The sequence below is a fragment of the Planococcus citri genome, chromosome 1, assembly GCF_950023065.1.
Source record: "Planococcus citri chromosome 1, ihPlaCitr1.1, whole genome shotgun sequence".
Classification (NCBI taxonomy): Eukaryota; Metazoa; Arthropoda; class Insecta; order Hemiptera; family Pseudococcidae; genus Planococcus; species Planococcus citri.
In genome coordinates, this window is record NC_088677.1 from 74,344,255 (window position 1) to 74,367,871 (window position 23,617).

The following is a 23,617-nucleotide window of genomic DNA, read 5'->3' on the forward strand; positions in this document are numbered from 1 at the left end:
AGTCTTCACGATACGATTGTATAATTTTCTATTTTACTGTTACACAATATAATGATGGTAATAAAAAATTCATCGAGTGACTTTGTGTTAATATTCACATTAATGGAAGCAATTATGACGACAGTGGAAAGAAAATTTTAAGCTAATAAAAAGTTTAAGTTACCACAAATTCATTTATGAGAAATTTCAAAAAGTATGACATCACATCTAAAATCACTAATATAAATAGGAACAATACGATATTTATACGTACTAATACAATTACATATTTGTATTTGTTTAGATTTGTGATCCTTTTAAAAGTTTTTGATTCCAAAACAACATTTTCTATTTGATAAAGAACTGCTCGATTGTTTTAATAAATCGCGCAAGAAACACCTAATACATTTGGAAAACTAGTCACTCTAAATATGTATGTGAAGACTCGCGATGATTTGAAATGTAGATTGGCAATAACAGAGAAGAGCATTTTTTGTACATTAGAACATTTCGAAGGGAAAAAAAATTTTGATTAAAATAAATAACAAAAACAAATAAAAATAGGACAACATTTCAAAATCGTTATTACAATATTAAAACTTGAAAAATAAATTAAAACAAAAAACAAAACAAAAAAGTAATCAACTAAATAAAATTATAATCACATTGCCACTTTCATGTTCTTTTCATCGGAAGCGAAGAAGTTGTAACGTAGAATTTAAACACTTATGAAGAATTCAAGTTGAAGGTGACAAAAAAAAAACTCATAGGTATTGAACATCGGACAGTATCCATTAAAAATAAATGTAATCAATAAATTAATGAAAATAATAATGAATTGGTAATTTCAACTACCTATAGTGATGATACAAACAATTTTGAAGAATTTAATGTTACTTTAAAACAATTTTCGTTATTTTATTTATCATTAATCGATATTCGCAATGCTTGCTGTAACATTTCCTCTTCTATTTTTAAATTTTTCTCGTGCTCCGTCTGTTCTTTAATTGATAGAGAAAGAGCGGTCAATAATTCCTTGTCCTCGTTGTTATATGGTACTACTTCTGTACTCTGTACGTTAGGTTCAATAGCTGGATTACTTGACGTTTCAGCAGCTCCATAACTTAAAATCAAACTCTCTTCGATGGCCCTGAACACGAAAATAAAGTTGCGTTGAAAATTCTAAATCATTTCAACATCGGAAAGCAACGAAAATGAAATGTGATCTGTCACGAAAAAACCAGCTTAGTGTCCAAAAAATCTATATCTTTTTTATGGTGGATATTAGTAGTACTTAGGGCGCAGAATCCGACTGTGGGGGTTGAAACGTTCGCGAACGATTCTCTTGACCCTAAATCTAAGGTAAAAAAAAATAGAGCAACTACAGTAAAAATTGAAAACATTTTTTTTTTTTGATTTTCTTGAAAGGTATGTTCTGGGGAGTCAAAATGCAAATTTTTGCAACAATCGGCCCACATTTGGAGGATTTGTGCCATATTTTGAAATTTGAGTAAGGCTTGAGCTGGAAAAATCAACTCTTTTCACCATGAACAAATTTGTTCAGAAACATGATCAATTTAATAATAATAACTTATTCTTCATTAATATGTCATACTCGGGTAGTTTTTGCAACATTTTTGACAAAAAATTCAAAAAAATTGAAAAAATTGATTTTGGGAAATTTTGATTATTGGACTTGGCAACCTTGAATGTGATGATTCAGATTCTGAAAAAAAAATATCGGGCCATGTTGGCACTCATGGGGGCCAAAAGTGATGCAAGTTTCATGGACCTACATATTTTAGATCACCTGATACATAGACCATAGACTCAAAACTTCAAAGGTCCTTCCTGTAAAATTCTCGTGACAGATCACAAATGAAAAAAATAAATACCGTTGAAGTTCCCGTTCTTCATCATCGGCAGGAATACTGGGTGATCTAGATCTTTGAGCTTGAAGTACTTCCCACACGTCCACCTAGTTACACAGTTTTGAAAATCAGCAATTGTATTGGAATTCAGTCCCAATTATAATAAACATTGAGCTTACTTGATCTCGATCATATTCGGTATCGCCAATGAAACTGTTCTGTAATGCGTACTGAAGAAGGTCGTCTTCCTCTTCCAAGCTACGTTTTCTAAGGTCTAAAAACAGAGTAAAAATTTATTAAACGTGAGTTTTATTCGTTGTTTGCATCTGGCTATGGATTATTTACATACCAATAAATGTATAATGGGAAGGTGGTTCGAAAAGACTTTCATCAATATCGCACATCAGACGTTCTTCATCACGAATCATTGTCACGCCAGTAACTGGTCTTTCGGCGGCGAATATATTATCAAAAGTTACGCTGGCATTTAGAACATGGAATAAGGGAATTTCTAAAACGATAAAGAATATTTTATTAAAACATTCTTTCCGGTAAGACAAAAATTTGATATTACTCGACGAACCGATTTTTACAGGGAATCCAGCGGGAAGTTGCATTTCTATGAAGTCTTTCAGTTTGGCGAAATTAGAGCTGGAAGTTGCCATAAGATCCACAATTGGCATTATCTGTTCTTGTAAACTTAAAGGGTAATCTTTGCATAACCACAAATTGGCCTATTGATAAATATATCGATCATAATAATGAAAAGAAATCAATAAACGAATAACTTATATGAGGAATATTTTTACTTTGAATTTCCGTATTTTCGTCGAAAGATCTTTTGGAGTACCGATATCTCTTCCTTGTAAATCAAATCCTTCGGTAAAATATTCGTGTAAAGTGACATTACCTCCAGTTTCTGGATCATCTGAAGACTGCAAAACGCCAATAAGATTATTATTACGTATAGAGGAGTTTATTCACACATTTCGAGCACTATCCTAACTAACTTGACATTCTTGATGGGTATCTTCGTCTTTTTCGCCAAAACCCAAAATGTTTTGCAAAACATTTCCGTTATTTTGGAACTTATCCTTATCCTCTGGTTGTAAATGCTCCATTCTAGTTTTGGTGATCAATTCCACGTTACTCGCACTAAATACTTTACAAGGATATCCGTTGATTGTTTCAGTTTTATCTTGTCTCCATCCCCAAACTCCGCTTTTACTTCTAAATAAACATATGAATCCATGTAGTAACAGCCTAATAATCCATCGTAAACAAAAATTTTCGTTACCTTTCGAAGCTTATTTTTTCGGTGTCAATGTAAGATGAAACAATAGGATTGGTCATTCGAGCTTTCAACGTTTCAGAGCCATCCTTGACTTGAGAAACGTCATCTGGCGCGACAAAAGAGCGTCTATCGTAGTATACTTTCTGCGTATTATGGTCCAATTCAATCATCGCTCCGAAATTATCTGCGAGAAAATTAATTAAGTTATTCTAGTTCTGTTTACCTACTGAGAAAATGTTTCAATGAAGTCTCATATACCATTAGCTTGAAAGATTAGACTAGAATTGCCTCTCAACCATTTAAGCTCTTCAAATCCCATCAAGGTGGAATCGATACGAACTTTAGAACCTTGTTTGAAAACTCTGTAAGTATCACTTGGACACATCCTAGTTACCAATGGCACTGTAAAAATTCAATCGATGTACATTCTTCTATCATCGCCAACGAAATTTTGTCAATAAATCGCTAAATTTGTATCTTACTCCAACTGGTAAATTCCCATTTCATTTCCACGTAGAAATCAGGCGCTTCTTTCAGTTTCAGTAAGAGTTGAGGAATACCTCCAAACTGATTGCATTTCCGTTGGTAATTACGCCTTTCTATGATTAATTTGATTAATTCTCTATTTCCGGTCACCGTAGCTTCTTGAACAGCTATTACGATACAATAAAAGCATACCGTTAATACCGATTAGATTTCTTTGAGGGATACTTATTGCACAATTGCATACCTGACCAGCCATTCGTTTCTGTATTACAATTTGCACCGTGTTCTAGAAGAACAAGAGCAGAATCAAAATGATTCAAGGTAATTGCCAACATCAAGGGAGTTCTGCCACGAGGATCTTTTTTCTCAATATCATCCTACAATGGCAAATATATACCTCATTAAGAAATTATTTTATAGTACAATATGTAATAGTTTTTACAATGTTACTAAGTACTGCTGTAGAAACAAATAAGAACTTTATTCATACCTTATTTTCGGTAAGCTTTTCGTGTAAAACTTCGGCATTATTACACCACACGAGTGTATGTAAAGGGTACAGTTCGGCTACTTCCTCGGTCTTGAGAAGATTTTTTTTCGAATTCGAAGCGCTTCGAGGCATAATTGCAACTGACGATGAATACGATTTATTTGCAAATGAAGTTTCAAGTCATTTAACAGATAACGCGCGTATTGTTTGACTAAAGTGACGTTTCACTCCGAATTTCAGCGGTCGATAGTTACAATCATCAAGAATGAAATAGTCCAACAATTAGTTATTAAAATAAAAGCATTTCTTATCAATTTTGACGAAAGTTCAAGTCGAGAGCATTATCAATAACTCATCTCATAAATAAATGAAAATTTCTGAACGATCATTCATTTTGAACGTCATTCTACTTTCACAATAATACCAGTTTTCGAGTCGGGCTTCGTTCCTAGAACCGTAGGTATACTCATCCGCCATCTTGTTACTTGCTTTGAATTTAATTTTAAACTTTTAAAGATTTAAACCAATTTCACACAATTTTCAACTTGAAAATACATGTTGAAAAAAATTCTATAATTCAAAAAAAATTAATGGTCTTCTATTGGCATATGTTGCATATTATTGGAAAGCTCTTTCAATTATTCTCTTTCAAAGACGTTCTTATGAAAAAGTTGGAAAAGTCCACGGCAGTGATTATTTCAGGGATGAGGCCCGGCCAGGGACGAAACTAAGGGGGGTGACCCCCCCCAGTCGTTATGGATAGTCGGCAAATTTGGGAAATTTGAGAAGAATTGGTTTAGTCGGCAATCGCCGACTTTGCTGAGACTGGACAAAGTCAATCAGTTTTGAAAATTGGTAGTCTTATCTTAATAGAGACTAATTTGCCGACTTTTATGGAACTTGAATAGCACATTTTTGAAAATTGTTGCCCTCGCTTCGCTCGGGCTGAATACAGTTGTTCTCTTTTTTCTAGATTTTTGCACCTGGGACATATCTGCTCTAGGTAAAAGTACCCTCCTATTTTTTTTAAAGAAATTGACTTTCTGAAAGAAAGTAATAATTAACAATTTACATACTAGGTAGGTACTTGAATTATGAATTTTCAAAAATTTTCAGCCCTTACATCACTCAGACTGCTCAGACACGTGGTTTTTTTTATTCAAAATCACACTTTCTAAAAATCAACTATATTCAAACTTTTAACAAATGTTTAAATCCAAAAATAAACTCCTCACATAGAAAAAAAATGTTTTTTTACTTCTCGAAATACGAAATTTTGAGAGCTTTGCTCTCACTTTGTTTCCGACCTTTTTGCTTTTCTTTTTTGGAGCTAAAATTTCTATTTAAAAAAATCATTCAAATTTTGAAAATTTTAGACCGAAAAAATCAACCTCCTCCCATCAAAAAATCATTGTTCTTGTACTTATAAGGATACAAATTTTCAACAGCTTTTGCCCTCGCTACGTTCGGGCCAACCTTTTATATATTTTCATTTTTATGAAATGCAAAAATTCTGCTTGAGGCTTCTAAAAATTGAAAAATGAACATGCAAATTATACCCACATACGTGATGAGTATATCAATTGACTAAATTGTCTTCTTCTCATTTTTTTCACAATAAAAAACTCACTGTTTTAATCGGCAAAATAGGTAGGTATTTTTTTGTCATATCAGTCGGCAAATTTTTGGTTGACCACCCCCCCCCCTATCGTAAATGCCTATTTCGTCCCTGGGCCCGGCCCAGGACCAGGAGACCAGGACCCGAAACCCGAAAAAGCCCCGATTATTTCCTTGAAGCCCGAATGTCCAAGCCCCAAGACCTTAAAAACTCTTAACCTACAAAGCCCGAAACCCTTTCAAGTTTCATCTGAAAACCAAGCCCAGAACGTGAGTTCCGAAACCCAAACTGTGATCAGGGCTTTTTGGGGCTTTTCACGTTTTCACTTTTCAGGGCTTGTGCAAATTTTGTGAATATTATTGTAATTACCGTTCTGCGCATCTCAAAACTTCAAAAGTCGAAAAAGATGATTAATTTCATAATTTCAAAAAAAATTTACAACTTCAGCAAAAAGTTTAATATTTTAAGGGGTTTTTGGTACATTATTTATTATTCTGTAGGTAGTTCATGGTTCTTTGAAAAATGATACTTAGAAAATTTGGACAATAAAATTCCAAAAAATTTAATTCTGATTTTTTTAAAAAAAACTGTCCCATTCATTTTGAAAAAAGCAATCGGAATCTGCCCTTAAAATGTTTTTAGTTTTTCTTTCAACAGAAAATCGAATCAGATTTCACTTTATTCTTCATTAGAATTATTGCAATTGAGGGGCTTCATGGAAGGAAAATAGTTGATTTTTTTCCACTGATTAGTGATTTTTTTTATATAAGTTCAAATGGACTTGAAAAATTTTTTTACCAGCTAACATTTTCCAATTCGTTTTTTTTTTTTCATGGATGAACAGTTCAATATCACTGAATATGGACAAAATGGTGAAATTAATTTTTAAAAAATGTTTAATATATATTCAAAATTGTAAACGAAAAAAAAAACCAAATAAATCACCAAGGCCCCTTTTTTATGGAATCCCTCTATTTCAAGCCCCGGAAAGCCCTGAACACTTCATTCAAGCCCTGAACACTGAGCCCTGAAACCCAAACCCAAAGTTTCCTGGGCCTCAATCCAAGCCCAAGAGCCCAAGACCTAATAAATCTTTGATTAAAAGCCCAAGCCCCGAAACCCGGAACCTGAAAAAAAAAGCTCCGCACATTTTGTGTAGTGCCAACATATTTGAGTAGTACCAAAAATATGTAGATACATTTACTAATTTGCTTGGGAGTTTTTCAATGAAAAAAAAGTTGAAAAAAGAGCTAATATTGCACTTGAAAAATATTTTTGTTCAAACTGTTACAAATATCAGTGGTGGAAAAACTGACTTCTCACATCAAGTGAATTTCAAAAAGCTTTTGCCCTCGCTTCGCTCGGGCCAATTTGATTTTCTTCTTCGCACTTCAAATTTCAAAAAACTATCGATCAAATTTTTCAAAAGTTGAGATCAGAAAAACTGAATTCTTACATTAAAATTGATATTGTTCTACTTTTCGAACTACAAATTTTTCAAACTTTTCTCCCTCGCTTCGCTCGGGGCAATTTTGTTGTTTTCTACACAATTCCCATTTCAAAAAAACCTATGATTGAATTTGAAAAATGTCGAAATCAGAAAAACAGAATAGATAGTTTTCGACTTTTCGACAAACTTTGTCTAGCTGTTTGGGGGGGGGGGGGGGTGGTGGTGGTAAGAAAATCAGGGAGAGTTGGAAAAATAAGGGGAGAATCTTGATACTGAAAATTATCCTGGTTGTGTTTGTGTAGCTCCAAAAAATTCTTAAAATAATCCCTGGTCCACGTATTGCATTGGTTCCTCAAACCAGGAACAAAATGGTGGATGAGTATACCTATGATGTGTAGTGCCCTAGAGCCGTTACAGGCTGTAAGATATTTTGGTTCGCATCGATAAGTCGAGAAATCGTACAATCGTAGTGAAATTTTTTTATCAACACAGTAAATAAATTAATTAACTAGGTAAAACTGGTGTTTTGAATGAAAATTTGAAGTTAATCAGTTCTAATAAGAGATAAATACTTTCTTTTTAAAGTATCAATGTTATTAGATAATTGACGTTATTTGTTTTGATTGATTTTTTTGGTTACCAACTGTTTCAATGGATACGCTGAGGTAATACTTCGTGTGTTTGAATACATAATTATTTCGATGAAATGCGATTCATATGTGTAGACTGAATGTTTTTTACTTGAAAATTTATCATCTAGATTCATTGTTTTTCAAACGAATAAAACGTAACTGATTATTAATCTTATGTTTTGCAGAATATATATCATTACATGGAATGTTGCCACTCGTTCCCCAGATGAAAATATGTTGGATTTGTTGGACGTTAAAAAGTTCAAAAATAAAGATAGTCTTCCAGATTTTTATATCATTGGGTAAAAAATTTAAAGAAGCAGTGTATTTACAACTTACATTACTTTTATTTAATCACGTATTCCCATCATAGATTACAAGAAGTGAAATCGCAGCCTCAAAATTACGTAATGGATACATTCTTTAATGATCCTTGGACCAATGCTTTCAAGTAAGTTGAAAAGTTAACCCAGACTTTGATGCTCATTCGAGCCATTTGAGCTACTTTATTAGAAATGAATATGTGAATGGTAAATGGTAATTGGTAATATTACTTTAGATTATCATATGAAACGATGTGCCACTTTCAATTCATAATTTTAAATTTGATTATCATTCTTTTAGGACGGCGTTAGCACCCTACGATTACGTTAAAGTGAAAACTAGCAGATTGGTTGGATTACTTTTGAATATATTTTGTTTAAGAAAACACGTAGTTCATTTGAGGGATATTTATACAGAACAAACCAGAACTGGATTGATGGGATTTTGGGTACGAAGTGTTTTTAGATTTTCTTTTTTGGTTCGCGAACATGATTTTAATTCAAGTTTGTGTTTAAGGGTAACAAGGGTGCAGTTACAACTCGGCTTCAGATTTATGGATGTTCGGTTTGTTTTGTGAATTGCCATTTAGCTCCGCATGACAATTTCGTTAAGGAAAGAATAGACGATTACAATACTATTCTGCAAGGACAAAAATTCACAGTCAAGGACACGACTACGATATTATTTCACGAGTAAATAATAAGCTATAACTAGTTGCGAGGTTATTAATACCCAACCATTGAAGAAAAAACGTACTCAGTTTATATTGGTTTTTTTACAGCTATGTATTTTGGTTCGGTGATTTGAATTTTCGATTGGATGATGAAATCAGTTTACCTGCTAATGTGATAATTAAAAAAATCGAAAGTAACCAAATAGCGTCTTTATTAGATCATGATCAATTAAAACAAGTTATGGCTAGTGGAGAAGCATTTAGCGAATTGATCGAGAATGGGCCAACGTTCCAGCCAACGTATAAATACAATTTTCATTCCCAAGTCTACGATCCTAAGTTGGTATCTTGATCGTTTTGTTTTAATGTACTTATTAATTATTGTTCGTAGTCAAATATGTATTAATTCTTTTCTCATTTATAATTCAGACGAAGACCTGCGTGGACTGACCGAATCCTATACAGAGTGAATAAATTCGCCTATGAAAATATCACACTGGACGTAAAACAAATAAGTTACAAAAGTTACGATCAGTATTTACTTAGTGATCATAAACCGGTTGCTAGCGAGATTACGATGAAGGTAAATATGATTATTGCGTTGAACTCGAAAACTTGTTCTAATTAACTTTAAAACTAGTTTGATAATTTTTTCGCCTTACAATTACAATGTTCAATTCTCAAAATAATTATTGAAAAAATTACATAGTGTAAATTTTACGATATCAAGTTTGACGTTAAAACAAAAAATCGACGCTGTTTTAGGTATTCAGTAACTATACCGAAAGACAAGTTGAACTTAAACCTGTAGACAGTTGGGTAATCGATAGTGAAAATAAAGCCATCGTTACAATGGAAGCCGATGTTACCCCGTCCGATTGGGATTGGATAGGTGTATTTAAGGTGACATTTATTTTATCAGATGATTTTGCTTAAAGACGAGTATTTTTTACATGACATGTTGTATCTAATTTCAGGATAATTTCACTGGTTTGGATGAATACGTGACGTACGTGTTTTTACCGATTAGTACTCATGAGAATCATTCCAACGACTCGGAGTGCGAAGGTGAAAGCATGGTTGCTACAAGTTCTGCAGTAAATCAGCCATGCACATCATACGTAGTTACCTTTCCAGATACAGCTATTCGTGCTCCTGGAAATTATAGATTGTTATACTTTACTAAGAACTCTGATAGTATTTTAGGTATGTCGGAATGTTTTACTGTTGAAGAAACTCCCGGCTGTCGAGTGCCTATGGATTGGTGACAAAAGCCATACGTAGGTGTACGAGAGTATAAATTTTAGTACATCTACTTAGACTCTGAAATTCCTATTTTCATTTCGATCTTTGCGAGGAAATCATTTTTTTTCTTTTAAATTGAGTATTGGTGAGGTTCTTTTATAAGATTATCTGCGATTCCATTTTTAATTATTATGGGCAGCTGTATTATCTGGAAAATTTTTTCAACAATAGTATAACTTTTGTTGTATTTGTTTTTTGGCCTGTAACGAATTCAATAAGTAATTTAATAATAACAAATTCTTTTGAATTCAGTCATACGTTATCGTTTTTACGTAAAATGGCGCGCAGGTGCAGGTATGGGCACGCGTTTTATAAACGTATACTTGAAAATGCCAACTGATGGTATTAAAACCATAAAAAGGCATTTATTAAGCTTCTCATCATTATTCAAAGATTTCGCAGAACTACACACGGTGAACAATTCAGTATGATCTCTACTGATCCATGGGCTGCATGTTTTTATTAGCTTTTCAACGTGTTACCATTTTTTTTTTCTTTTTCAAATATCAGCATTTTAAATAGCGTATGTTATTGTTAATATCTATGTATTTCAAGCAGTATTTTCTATGTACATTCCACTCGAATGCGAACTGTCCCATCCTACTTGTGTTATGTTACCTATTATAAATTTTATGTACCGAATTTGCTACAGGTAGGTAAACTGGTGTGATCAAAACACCGAAGAATTTGTAATGCTTAAACCTCATTTATAATGCGAATGACGTAAAACTTTTCGGAAAATTACTGCGGAGAAAGTTGATAGTATTTTTTTATTTTTTCACAAGAAAGAACAATAAATTTACTTTCAAGTTTTTCAATTGTTATTTTCCAGAACGTTTTATGCTCATCGTGAATGAGAATTTAGATATAGTTTTTCAGTTCCTGTATTGAAAAATTTCAAGGGTATTGATGTGTTATTTTTTTTTAATTCATTTTTTTGTTTTCTTACATGACTAAACATATCATGCTGTTGATGGTGTACTTTTCAATTGGTTTCTAGACAAATTATACGTGTTGCTACTATGCTTTTTATTGATAATTTTATCATTTTAACTAGGTATGTATTGACTGTTATGAATACTCGTTTTTTTAATTATATTTTTGTTGTGGTTGTTTTACTTAATTTTGTTATTGTTGCGTTTGGACTGTGTTGTAAAGTAATGTAAATAATAATAATTTTCGACCATCCCGAAACTATCTATTTCTCTTGTTACAATTATTTATTGAAGTCATTTGAAAAATTTACGTTCACTTGCATGTTTAGCCATTTTTTGAAAAACCGTAAAATGAGAATTCAGGAATGAAACTAGGGCTCTATAGTGAAATTAATTTTTTATGTCGAAATTCGAATGCAGCAGTTTCACTGAAGTGGCGACTCATTGCGAACTGTTACAGATTCAGACGTTCGATTCTGATTCAATCGGGCTGAATTTTGTTACCTTTTAAGTCAAGGAAGACTTTCGCGGATTTCAAAAAATTTAGTACCATTGGAAAGAGGACAAAAATCTCTACAATTTTAAGTCATAAAATAATGGGGTCCTCGAGATTGTTTAAAAGTTCTGCCACCTTAAAGTGCAAACTTGACAGAACAATTAGTTGAATTTTACTACCTTTTTCAGGTCGTTAAGTCAATTTCCTCAAGGAAGACTTTCGTCGATCGGATAAAAATTTAATGTGCATCATTCACTAGGTACCTACCGTAAAAATTCAGCTGTACTCTTTCAAAAAAAGAATTCAGAGACACAATTGCTAGGTAACTATTTAATGCTATTTCAACAACCTGGTATCGAGTCAACGAGAAGCTATAACCTATACTTAAAATTAGATATCACATTTTCACTTTAGCCATAAAAATAATAATATTCAAGTAAAATATTACGCGGACAAAATCTTGGTAGCCAGCTAAGTAACAATTCTCCAAAAATACTCAATGATTGTGATACAGTCATATCAATACCATCAACTTTGCATCGCAATTTGCATTATTCGCATACCTATTATTTTTCCGGAATCCTCATTTCGTCCGCAAGAAAATCTCGATTACAGGTTGTTAATCAAAGACAAAAAAAAAAAACGAGCCTTTGTTAAACATCTGACGCAACCTGATTATAAACACATGACTCAACAATATCAAAATTGTACTCTTCGGGGGCTCGAGATTGGTAACGTATCAGGCTACCAGAATTCAACATTATACTGACAGCCCTTTACTTGGAGATCCTTTTCAATTGTCACCGATTATTCATACATATGTGGTACTGAATGAGATGATGTTATTTAAAATTATTCAGCGGGTATTTGCATCGAGACAGTACACCTGGAATAATTCACAACTGTGTTTTGTTGATGTGGCACTGGTGAGGATAAAGTGGTCGTAAATGGTACGTCAGGAGTGTTGCTCTGCGTCTGTATTGGACTATTGAAATTCTTTATCGCCTCTTCGTAAGGTGGAGGTGCTGAGTCATGTCTTGCTCGAGGATGGCTGATTATTTCGCTAATAGTCGGAATTCCTGATTGTGATTCGTGTTCTGAAATCTGTTGCTGCGAATAAAAGTGATCATGAAGTTAGAAAAATGATTGATCATGCAGACGATACTGTTTGACTTTTTTGAGTTTTATTAAGCAATTTTCAGTAGAAAATACACGAGACTATACTTTTGGGTATATATACGAGAAAACTTCGAGTTTTTCATTTCCGGTGTTTCACTGTTGAGACCTAACACGACGAAGTGTATCAAGTTTCAAGAATTTAAAACCGAATAATGCGTAGTAGGGAAGATACAGCTTGTACATGAGTTAAGTAGGTACTCAGCGGTATAATGATGTACATATACCTAGACCTACTACGGTGATGAATCTTTATCTTTTGTTGATTTTAGTAAGCACAGAGAGGGTAAGTAGCAGCAACATCATATTAAAATTATTCAACAATACATACAGTGAACTTACTGAATGTGATATGAACTTCCCCAGTAGTTTGAAGGTTTTCATTAAGACAATAAAAAAAGCCAATGAGATGAAAAATAACATTGCGATCGTGGTGCCGGCAACATTCACTGTCATATTGTACAACACGTATAGAAATAAGATTGTGAATATTCCTAAACTGATTGTCATCAACATCCCCATCAGTCGTAAAGTTGTATCGTCTAGATATGATTGAACCATGTTGCTGTTTCTCGAACCTGCAATTTAAAAAAAAAATGAGCACGGGCACGGATCTAGATTTTTTTGCAGAAACATTTAGACAATTTACGAGGTCAGCTGCTGTGTCAGCATAAGTATACCTACCTACCTACCTATGTAGTACCTACCCTACCTCAAATTTTGTAAAATGAAACATTTTCATTCAAGTGTTTTAATGTCAATTTCAGAATGCTTCAACGACGTTTTTTGTAGTTTTCACAAAATTTCTCCAAGCTCTTGCTAAAATTACTATATCAGTTTTTCGTGATTTTCAATCATTTTTAATAGGTAAAATGCTATTTAGTAAGCATGTTCCAGTCATTTTTGACATTTTTAAACCAACGTTTCAAAGATATTTTTAACGTTATCACGCGATGTTTTATAAAAAATAGAAATTTACTCAACTAATTTTGCTGAAAGGAGTAGTCCCGATAAGGCCACTTTTTGGCCCCCTCACAGTTATCGACTCGACTACTCTTAAAATGTTGTAATAAATGTCTCAAATACGAATCCGTGGTTAGTTAACCCAAAACGACCATTTTTTGGGCTCCAGGGGTTCTCAAAGTTGTGAATAAAAACAGAATTTTAGGAACCACTGAGTATCATTTTCAAAAACTTTGGGGGGTTGATTTTTGGAAAATTTTGGAATCACCATTTTGAACCTACCCCTTTGAGCCCCCCTAAAAAGCTTTTTACAGTTTATTAATATCTGAAAGACCTTCATCTTACCACATTTTGAGCACAATAAAATTTTGCACTGGTAGGGGTAACGGCCCAGTTTTTTTACCCTCTCTAGTTTTTTTTATCCCCCAAGCATTTTCTGAAAAATAAGCCACCAAAGTCATGAATCGAATTGAAAACCATATCAACATGTTTTGTGGTTCTTTTGGAACACAATGCCTTTGAAAAACTGCATTTTCCATTTAATCTTCATGGTTCAGAGGACTTTGAAAAATGTGATGTGAATTTTAGTCGATTTTCTTAACAAAATTTTAAAAAAGTGTGTTTTGATTTTAAGGATTGGACGCACTAATTTCCATCAAAATGAGTTCGTGAGTACATCGCTGAATTCTACACACTCTGGTCTATTAGATGAGCTGGTTAGTTTTCATCAAAATTGTTTTCTTAAAATTTTTAGAGGGGGTAAAAAAATAGGGAACGATTCAAGCCCACTTTTCTATTTTTTTTACCGGGTAAAAAAATAGAAAATCCATATTAATTTTTGTTCTCTAATTTTTTTACCCCCCACTATTTTCAGAATTTTTGCTCGCTGAAGACTGTTTAAAGGCGTGATATAAATTTTATTCATTTTTGAGGAAGTTTTGAATGTATGGCTCTGAACTTTTGTAAATAATATTGTCTAAAAAACACTTTCTACAGTTGATTACATCAATGTAAACAATCAACCAAAAAAATTGAATAAATGATTGATATCCCTCTAATATATGTAGGTTGTCTGTGAAAGCAAACAAAACAAAAACGGGTACAAAATTGAAGACCTTAAGTATAGCAATAACATGGAAACAGAAAATTGTAGCAGGAACTATCACAGCAATTTTTTACCATCTATATCCGCAAAAAATTTCTAAAAAATAGTTTCTTGAGAAAAAAATGCGTTCATCTGGTGGTCCAGGAATTTTAGAGACCAAAAATACGTGTATTAAATTATTGTTTTGTTGAAAATTTGCACAAATAATCTTTATAAATTCTCAATTTTATTCTCAATTAGATTTTCAAGCAATGAATACACTAATGATAACGGAAAAGGCACTTTTTGGCATGATTAATTAATAATTTGTCAGGAAACGTTGAATCTACGTTGTTACTATTGAAAACACAGAAAAAATTGGGGGGTAAAAAAAATAGCGAACGGGGGTAAACGAAATAGCGATAATGGGGGTAAAAAAAATTGCGAACTCGTTTTTTTTTGCAAAAAAAAATTTTTTCTGGCGAACCTAATGAAATTAAACTTTTGGCAAACACTGAATCTTGTCAACGAATGTTTGCTGATTTCAATGCGCTTTTCAGTTTTTCTCTAGCTTCATTAGGTCAGAAGAAATTTCAAGATATGTCCTTAGGGGGGTAAAAGAATAGGGCCGTTACCCCTACTCAAAAATCCAATTTTTCAATTTTTCGTAATTTCGATATTTTGGGAACCCCTGGCAAACTGGAAACCTGCGATTTGCGCCGAACGTAACGTTTTGAGGTATATATTCAATAATCTAGATGAAAAAGTTAAATTAAGCTCCCTGTATAATCGTAATTTTGAACCCTTTTTTTAGAGCCCCCCCCCCTTTGGGCACCCCTAAAAAAGGCGTTTATGCATATTTTTTCAAAAAAATTGAAGAACATTTGAAACACACTATAGCAAGTGCTCGATAATTTTTCATTTGATTTTTCCTGTAACTTTCAAAATTGAGCTATTTTGGGTCAAATTCTGAGATTTATACTCCGTTGAAATCCTGAAAACGTGATTTAACATCTTTTCGAAGAGTTGAATCTCAGAATTTGACCCAAAATAGCTCAATTTTGAAAATTACAGGAAAAATCAAATGAAAAGTTATCCAGCACTTGCTAGTGTGTTTCAAATGTAAATTCTTCAATTTTTTTGAAAAAATATGCATAAACGCCTTTTTTAGGGGTGCCCAAAGTGGGGGGCTGTAAAAAAAGGGTTCAAAATTACGAATATACAGGGAGCTTAATTTACCTTTTTCATCTAGATTATTGAATATATACCTCAAAACTTACGTTTGGCGCAAATTGCAGGTTTCCAGTTTGCCAGGGGTTCCCAAAATATCGAAATTACGAAAAATTGAAAAATTGGATTTTTGAGTACCAGCGCAAAATTTTATTGAGCTCAAAATTTGGTAAGATGAAGGTCTTTCAGATATTAATAAACTGTAAAAAGCTTTTTAGGGGGGCTCAAAGGGGTAGGTTCAAAATGGTGGTTCTAAAATTTTCCAAAAATCAACCCCCCCCCCAGTTTTTGAAAATGATACTCAGTGGTTCCTAAAATTCTTTTTTTTATTCACAACTTTGGGAACCCCTGGAGCCCAAAAAATGGTCATTTTGGGTTAACTAACCACGGATTCGTATTTGGGACATTTATTACAACATTTTAAGAGTAGTCGAGTCGATAACTGTGAGGGGCCCAAAAAGTGGCCTTATCGGGACTCCCTTTCATTGGGTATAGGAGGATAAGGTACGGTTTTGGGCCCAAAAATGGATTTTGACGTGGGTTACCCCAAAAGTTACCTATGATGAGAAGATACGCTGAAAAAATTTTCAGACCCCCAGACCTTTTTTTCAGGGAGTGGGAGGGGCCAAAATGTGTTTTTTAAACTTCATTTTCCAGTTTTTCTCCAAATGTAGATAAAAATTTCACGTTTTTTTGTATGTATAACTTCTTAAGGGTGAGGGGAAGCCCCTGAAATTTTTTCAAAATTTTTTGGACCATTTTTACCAAATTATGGCGTTTTGAAAATTTTGAAAGGCCATTTTGTAAAGAAGTTGCGGAAGTAGCAGTCGCCATTTTCCCCCCTAAAATACGTTTTTTAGTCAACATTACATCTTGAAAGTTTCACCGAGTTTTAGACGAAACACTGATTTTGAAGTGGTTTGATCCACTGTGGGAAGGGTGATCTGCACTAAGGGTAAGGGCGGGGGACAATATTCACCAGAAAAATCTTTGAACCGAATTACGAGTATGTGGTTCACCCATTTTCCCCCATATTTGACCTGACTACGAGAGAATCATGAATGCAGGTTAACGCGCGCGAACGCTACGTAACTTCCCACGATAGCGCCGTGGACTATCACAGCCACCCCCGGCAAATATGACGCGTGGCCAGTTTTTATTTTTTTTAACAATGTTGCACCAACTCAAACTCGCTGAAACTTTCATGATGTAATGTTGACTAAAAAACGTATTTTAGGGGGGAAAATGGCGACTGTACTTCCGCAACTTCTTTACAAAATTGTCGTTCAAAATTTTCAAAACGCCACAATTGGGTGAAAAATGATCCAAAAAATTTTGAAAAAATTTCAGGGGCTTCCACTCACCCTTAAGAAGTTATACAAAAAAACGCGAAATTTTTATCTACATTTGGCGAAAAACTGCAAAATAAAGTTTAAAAAACACATTTTGGCCCCTCCCACTCCCTGAAAAAAAGGTCTGGGGTCTGAAAATTTTTTCAGAGTATCTTTTCATCATGGGTAACCCACGTCAAAATCCATTTTTTGGGCCCAAAACCGTACCTTATCCTCCTATACCTACCTTTTATGATAATTTTGAATGATTTGAATGCTAAGCTTTCTGATGCTATTTTTAACATGTTCCAAGTGGTTTTCTTCGTTTCATTTTTTAGCGTAATGGAAAGAATCATAACTTAAGTAGGTATCTACGTACAAATATTTGGTACAATTCACCTGATAAGCAGATGACTAAATTAATTAAATCTGAATTTTATTGTCCTACTCGCAAAACAGACTTATCTTTATCATGGGTTCCAAGTCCCTTGACTAGTAGAAACACCTAGTAGGCAAAACCGCGTAAGTAGGAATTTTATCAATGGAAATTGATTTTTTAATAGATTGGTAGGTAATTGAATTATGTTGCTGTCGGTTTTTTATGTTCTCGTTTTGAAAAATTGCAATTGTTCGGCATGAATAATTGTGTAACCCATTTTACGTGTTTGATGATTTTCAAAAGTTGGTTTGGTTTGTTTTACATATCGTCTCATAATCGTTGAAAAAAAAGAGCAAAGAAAATACGATGGCAAAAAATCACCATTTTTCTACACTTCTTAACGTTGATTGTATCATATCTACTTTTTCAAAATTTTTCAACTTGGTTTTGCTTAAAAAATGTTTCTTTTTTTTTAATTTGTCAGTTATGGTACCCTATACAAAATTGATTACAAAATAGACCGTATATTCTAATAACTAATTATTTTCTTAAAAATATATATATTTTTTTATGTATAATTACGTTTTTAAAATGTGGTAAACGACAGGTGCAGGATACAGCAGACTATTCTTGAAGGGCATAAATATCTTATATGTAGATTTGCCTTTTGTTTCTGTCGAAACATTTCATAAATAGGTTTGTCGTTTAGCTACCTATTCGGTAATTAGGTATTGACAATGATAATAAAATTTTACTGTGAATTATCTTTTTGGGGAAGCGGAGAGAGGTATTTGTGCCTAATTCAAGAAAATGAAAGGAGAGATAGAAAAAATTGTCTATCTACACTCAAATTTGTAAATGCCACAAAATACGGCGTAAGTACCTATTCAAAAAAGCGAGTAAGAGACAATTTTTAAAAAATGAATTAAAGTTGAAAGAAATCAAATAATTACCTATCTAATTTAAATATTTCCTGAGTCTGTCTTTTATATATACTTCTACGAATTAAAATATCATACCTGATTCAGTATAATGAACGGTATTGAAGGTATAGCTTACACCTGGAAACATATGTAGGTATATGTAAGCGTTAAAAAGCGTGCAAACGACGACGGTAGGGTAGGAGTGCTCGAAAACTTATGAACGCTGCTAAAAAATTAATTACTCATTTTAAAAAAGAGAGAAGTATCTAATCAGTGACACTTGCAGATATGCAAATAACTCTGATAAAGGGAAGCGCGCACTTTAATCGTATGACAATTGAACTGTATAGAGAGCCACATCAGGTGAGAAAAGAACTATACTAACTATGTACATTACATACTACGTGGTATACGCTACATTATACCTACGTATAATAGTTATTCAATACGTCATAGCGTTTTTTGAGTGCTCTGCAAAGAATACCGCGAGTTTATTTTTAAGCTCGACAATTCATCCATGGCTTATATTCGAGTAATAACTTATACCTATACCTAATATTACACCTGCGTGTGACAGAACTGAAGATGTATTTCAAATGTAAAAATTCATCAGTTTCGGATAATTTTTACATTACTTTTACTCATCTGTTGAGTATCTAGCATATTCGTAAAATAGGGTAGGTAGGTAGTTATCGTGTTATTTGGAATAGTAGGTTAGACGTACATCTGGCAATTGGTAATGCAACTGGTGAACAAAAAAACAAAAAACACACATTCGCATAGTATGCAACAAGCGACCATATATCATTACAATAGCACAAGATCAAGCATAGCCTTCCACGTCTAGTATCCGTACATATTATATTCGTATTAATTATGAAGACAGTAAAGTCCGTTTATCTACTACAGTACGTAATGCACAAACATATTTTGAACTTACGCATAGTACACAGATGTCTAAACCGCGAATACTGAACTACTCGCACACTACCTACCTACTTTACAAGTACATATGTACATCCGTAAGCACGACTACGAATTATTGGGAATATTATTTTCTGAACAACTTCACTTCACATGCAGTGTGCATACATACCTGCAATATAGTTAAGAGTTGAAGTATGGATCGTTTATTACAAACATCACTTTTACTGACATCGCAAATTTCATACTTGAAATAATTTTACGCTCGCATACGTACATGGATTAATTCGTATCATAATAACTGGTAGAATTCACACAGAACATTTGCTTTGTTATCATAAAAGTGTTTCTTTAAGTTGGTTCGTTTTCTGTACCTACTAGATGAAAAACAAATATTTATCTAAATTTCAAAATATCTAGAAACAAACAGCGAAGGTCTCAATCTCTCGAATTAGAATTGAAAAAAAATCAGTCTGCTTGTACGTTTTGATAAGCAAAATTGAAATCGCCAATTTTAGAAATAGATTTTACATCTCAATCATAACTAGGAAAATATTTTTAAAATTTTGAGAACAAGATTCAAAAAATTTACTAGTAAGGTACCTATAAGAATACATTTTATAAGGATACAGGTTTTTTTTTTATCATTTCTAAGGTTGGCACGGGCTGCTGGGTTGGCTAGGGATTGGATTTTAGATGTTCTGACCCTATCAACAGGGGTTGATGTGGCCTCTTGACATGGTTGCATTGCCTGATGGAAAGTTACATCGAGTAAGTGCCTTTCACCAATCACCATAGATACTGCTGTCTGAACCTGAGTTGGTTCCATCACTGTCACCCACCAGATGAATTGACAAGAGATGGGGTGATTCCGTACCAAGGTTGGACAACTCTAAGTCCACAATTGATTCTTAGTAAACACTTTGCTGATATCAAAAACCGTGGCATGTAACATAGTTGAAAAGGCAATGGATCAGTGATCAGTTGATCTGGTTGATCACTGATAGTAAACTGGGCCATCCCTACTCTCCAATATTTTCACATCATGTATACCAACCCACAATGCAGTACCTTGTACTAAGAGGGATAAAAGAGAGATTCTACCACCCAGTCGGGCCAGCCACTGTGGGTTGTCTACTGCCCTACAGCGGTTACCTACAGATGGGCCAAATAACCCCGGCTGTGGTGGAGAAAGTTCTCAAACAAGCTGAGAAGAAACTAGAAAAGAAAATCTAACACTCTAACTGGGGATAGATAGAGACTAGAGCTGAAAACGGTTACACTACCCGCTTACCGGTATCTGGTTAAAATACCGGCTAAACCCGCTAGTGGTTGTATCGGGTTGATTCGGATATAGATAGTAGCGTATAGCGAGTACAACCCGAATGTTTTCGCACTTGGTCTGCGCACGCACCCCAAAATTTGATAATGCATAAGTGGGAGGAGTTACACTTCGACACCTGTCGTTCGTATATTGTGTGATTGACATTTGACATGATTGATGACAATGATGATGTCATGCCAGTACACCAGCTACGCATTCAATGCGCTACTAGTTATATCCTGAACCAGTGTGACATTTTTTCAATTTGCTACCCGCTACTACCGAGTAGCGAGAATTTACGATATGGATACGATAGTTACCCGCTGTCAGCGAGCGCCGTTTTCAGCTCTAATAGAGACCAAATCAAATGGGATCTTCACCATGGAGGAATTAGAGGATGATCTGTTTAGACAATACACCCGCTGTTTGCCCTGGCCCATTGTGTCAGCTGAGACTTCAGGATGTCTAAAGCAGGGATGAGGCCCGGCCCAGGACCAGGACCCAAAACCCGAAAAAGCCCCAATTATTTCCTTGAAGCCCGAATGTCCAAGCCCCAAAACCTTAAAAACTGTAACCCACAAAGCCCTGGCCCAAAGCCCGAAACCTTTTCCTCTGAAAACCAAGCCCAGAACATAAGCCCCGAAACCCAAACTGTGATCAGGGCTTTTTAGGGCTTTTCGGGGCTTGTAAATTTTGAAAATTTCTATTGTACATAATTACCGTTCTGTGCATCTCAAAAGTCAAAAAATATGATTTTCAAAAAAAAAATTACAACTTAAGCAAAAAGTTTGATATTTTAACTTTCAAGGGGTTTTTGGTAGGTACTTACATTATTTATATTCCCAAGCCCAGAACGTGAGCCCCGAAACCCAATCTGCGATCAGGGCTTTTTGGGGCTTGTGTGAATTTTGTGAATTTCTATTGTAATTACCGTTTAGTGCATCTCAATTCTCAATAGTCAAAAAAGATGATTTTCAAAAAAAATTCAGAACTTTAGCAAAAAGTTTGATATTTTAAGGGGTTTTTGGTACAGTAGGTATTTATATTCTATAGGTAGTTCAGTGTTCTTTGAAAAATGTACTTGAAAATACGAAAAATTTGGACAATAATTTAAAATTCCAGAAAATTTACTTAATTCTGATTGAAAAAAAAAACAGTTTCATTCAAATAATTTTGAAAAAAAAAACAATCGGAATCTGCCCTGAAATTTTTTTTTCAACAGAAAATCAAATACGCTGAAGATTTTACTTTATTCTTCATTAAAATTACAATTTCAAGCCCCAAAAAGCCCCGGAAAGCCCCGAACGCTTCATTCAAGCCCTGGACACTGAGCCCTGAAACCCAAACCCAAAGTTTCCTGGGCCCTAATCCAAGCCCAAGACCTAATAAATTTTTGATTGAAAGCCCAAGCCCCGGAACCCGGAACCCGAAAAAAAATCGTTCGGGGCCTCATCCCTGGTCTAAGGGCATTGCGCTCCTGTTCAAACAAGCCTTTGGCAACCAGGACACTCTGAGGTCAAGGGATGCTAAGGTTGGTGAAGTAGTTGAGATCAAAAAAGGTGGAAATTACATCCTTTACGACATCACCAAAGAACAGTACAATGATAAGCCAAGCCGTCAATCTAGGACTTTGTAACAACGATGAAAGCACTTGCTGCCAAATGCAACCAACTCAAGATAAAAAAGATAGCAGCACCAAGTCTGGGGTGTGGTCTGGATAAACTGGAGTGGCCAACAGTGAAACAAGCCATCATCGAATCTTTGAATGCTTCAGGGACCACCAAGTTACTGTCAGAGCTAGTATGCACCCAGAAGGAGGAACAGCTTCAATCCTGATCTACCAACCAAACATCGACTGGAAGAAGCCCTGTAAACAACCCATTACAATGCATTACTTCAAGCTGTAAATAACTAGGTACAGTTCGATTTTTCAATACCTATGCATGCCCTAAATATATTTTTCTCAAAACCATAAGCTTAAATTAATTTAGTGTGGGTGTCTTTCTTGTATTATAATGCTGTACATATTTGCAAAGTAGACCAAGTTAACAAATCATACATATTATTTTCCTAAATTTTTCAGCCTAAAATAATTAGTCATATCTAGTATCTAGTATTGTACTCTCAAGTCCAATGTGAGAGGCTGATGTGAAGCCCTTAGCAAGTGCCAAGTGCACCAGCCTCCTCGCAAACGTCTCCACATAGCCGAAACTCGTGTAATGCAAAGGTGAGACCAACACTTGTTGACCCCCCCCCCCCAGACACAAAATTCTCCTACCTAAAATCCTTTTCCCAAGATGGGTTGGGGCACTCAGTCAGTCAGTCTACCTGATGGGCATGTGTGAATAACGAAGCCTGGTTGGGTGATTGTGATTGGGTCCTTGGCAACCGCCTAGGGGGGTATGAGTTGTAGTGGACAACCCGCCTCCCCCCTGCATCTTAGATCTAGGATTAGGGATAAATTAAGATATTACATTTTGTTTAGATTCAGTCTTAGATTTAAGATGTAAATAAATATGTTTCTTGAGAAAATCCCAGAAACATTGTGTGTCCGGGGAACCAAAAAAATAAAATAAAATAAAATAAAAAGGATACAGTTAAGTTGAATCATAAATTTTAGCATGCGTCAGCAGAAACTTTTCTCACTTAATCTATAAAAACACTTGAAGATAGCTATAATCCGGTTCGGTTTGTCAGAATACTCTCTGATACGATGTAATAAAATTTATA

The 23,617-nt window shown here is 34.4% G+C and overlaps 3 protein-coding genes across 8 annotated transcripts; 1 reads left to right on the plus strand and 2 right to left on the minus strand.

Annotated features, from left to right (window-relative positions):
- Positions 1-4: 4 nt before the first annotated feature.
- On the minus strand, positions 5-4,507 carry LOC135832047 (ankyrin repeat domain-containing protein 13D). Its single transcript, XM_065345024.1, has 12 exons — positions 4,121-4,507; positions 3,875-4,007; positions 3,627-3,797; positions 3,403-3,546; positions 3,148-3,328; positions 2,861-3,080; positions 2,660-2,785; positions 2,434-2,584; positions 2,200-2,361; positions 2,030-2,124; positions 1,875-1,957; positions 5-1,129 (listed from the first exon to the last, which is right to left on the minus strand). The coding sequence occupies exons 1-12, from the start codon at positions 4,250-4,252 to the stop codon at positions 898-900; spliced, it is 1,830 nt and encodes a 609-aa protein (XP_065201096.1). The 5' UTR covers positions 4,253-4,507; the 3' UTR covers positions 5-897.
- A 3,108-nt stretch (positions 4,508-7,615) lies between these two features.
- Positions 7,616-10,784, plus strand: LOC135832076 (inositol polyphosphate 5-phosphatase K-like). Its single transcript, XM_065345068.1, has 9 exons — positions 7,616-7,853; positions 8,006-8,122; positions 8,194-8,271; positions 8,445-8,592; positions 8,661-8,836; positions 8,926-9,156; positions 9,247-9,400; positions 9,583-9,720; positions 9,795-10,784. The coding sequence occupies exons 1-9, from the start codon at positions 7,840-7,842 to the stop codon at positions 10,083-10,085; spliced, it is 1,347 nt and encodes a 448-aa protein (XP_065201140.1). The 5' UTR covers positions 7,616-7,839; the 3' UTR covers positions 10,086-10,784.
- A 1,084-nt stretch (positions 10,785-11,868) lies between these two features.
- LOC135832098 (uncharacterized) lies at positions 11,869-19,883 on the minus strand. 6 transcript variants are annotated; one of them, XR_010556279.1, is made up of 3 exons: positions 19,736-19,883; positions 13,072-13,307; positions 11,869-12,663 (listed from the first exon to the last, which is right to left on the minus strand). XR_010556279.1 is itself a non-coding variant. In XM_065345110.1 (3 exons), the coding sequence occupies exons 1-3, from the start codon at positions 19,581-19,583 to the stop codon at positions 12,406-12,408; spliced, it is 498 nt and encodes a 165-aa protein (XP_065201182.1). In that variant the 5' UTR covers positions 19,584-19,729; the 3' UTR covers positions 11,869-12,405. The 6 variants fall into 6 exon arrangements, 2 of the variants coding, with proteins under 2 accessions (XP_065201182.1, XP_065201173.1); XR_010556274.1 differs by having other exon boundaries at positions 19,635-19,875; XR_010556278.1 differs by lacking the exon at positions 19,736-19,883 and adding an exon at positions 19,364-19,554.
- Between the last annotated feature and the right edge of the window lie 3,734 nt (positions 19,884-23,617).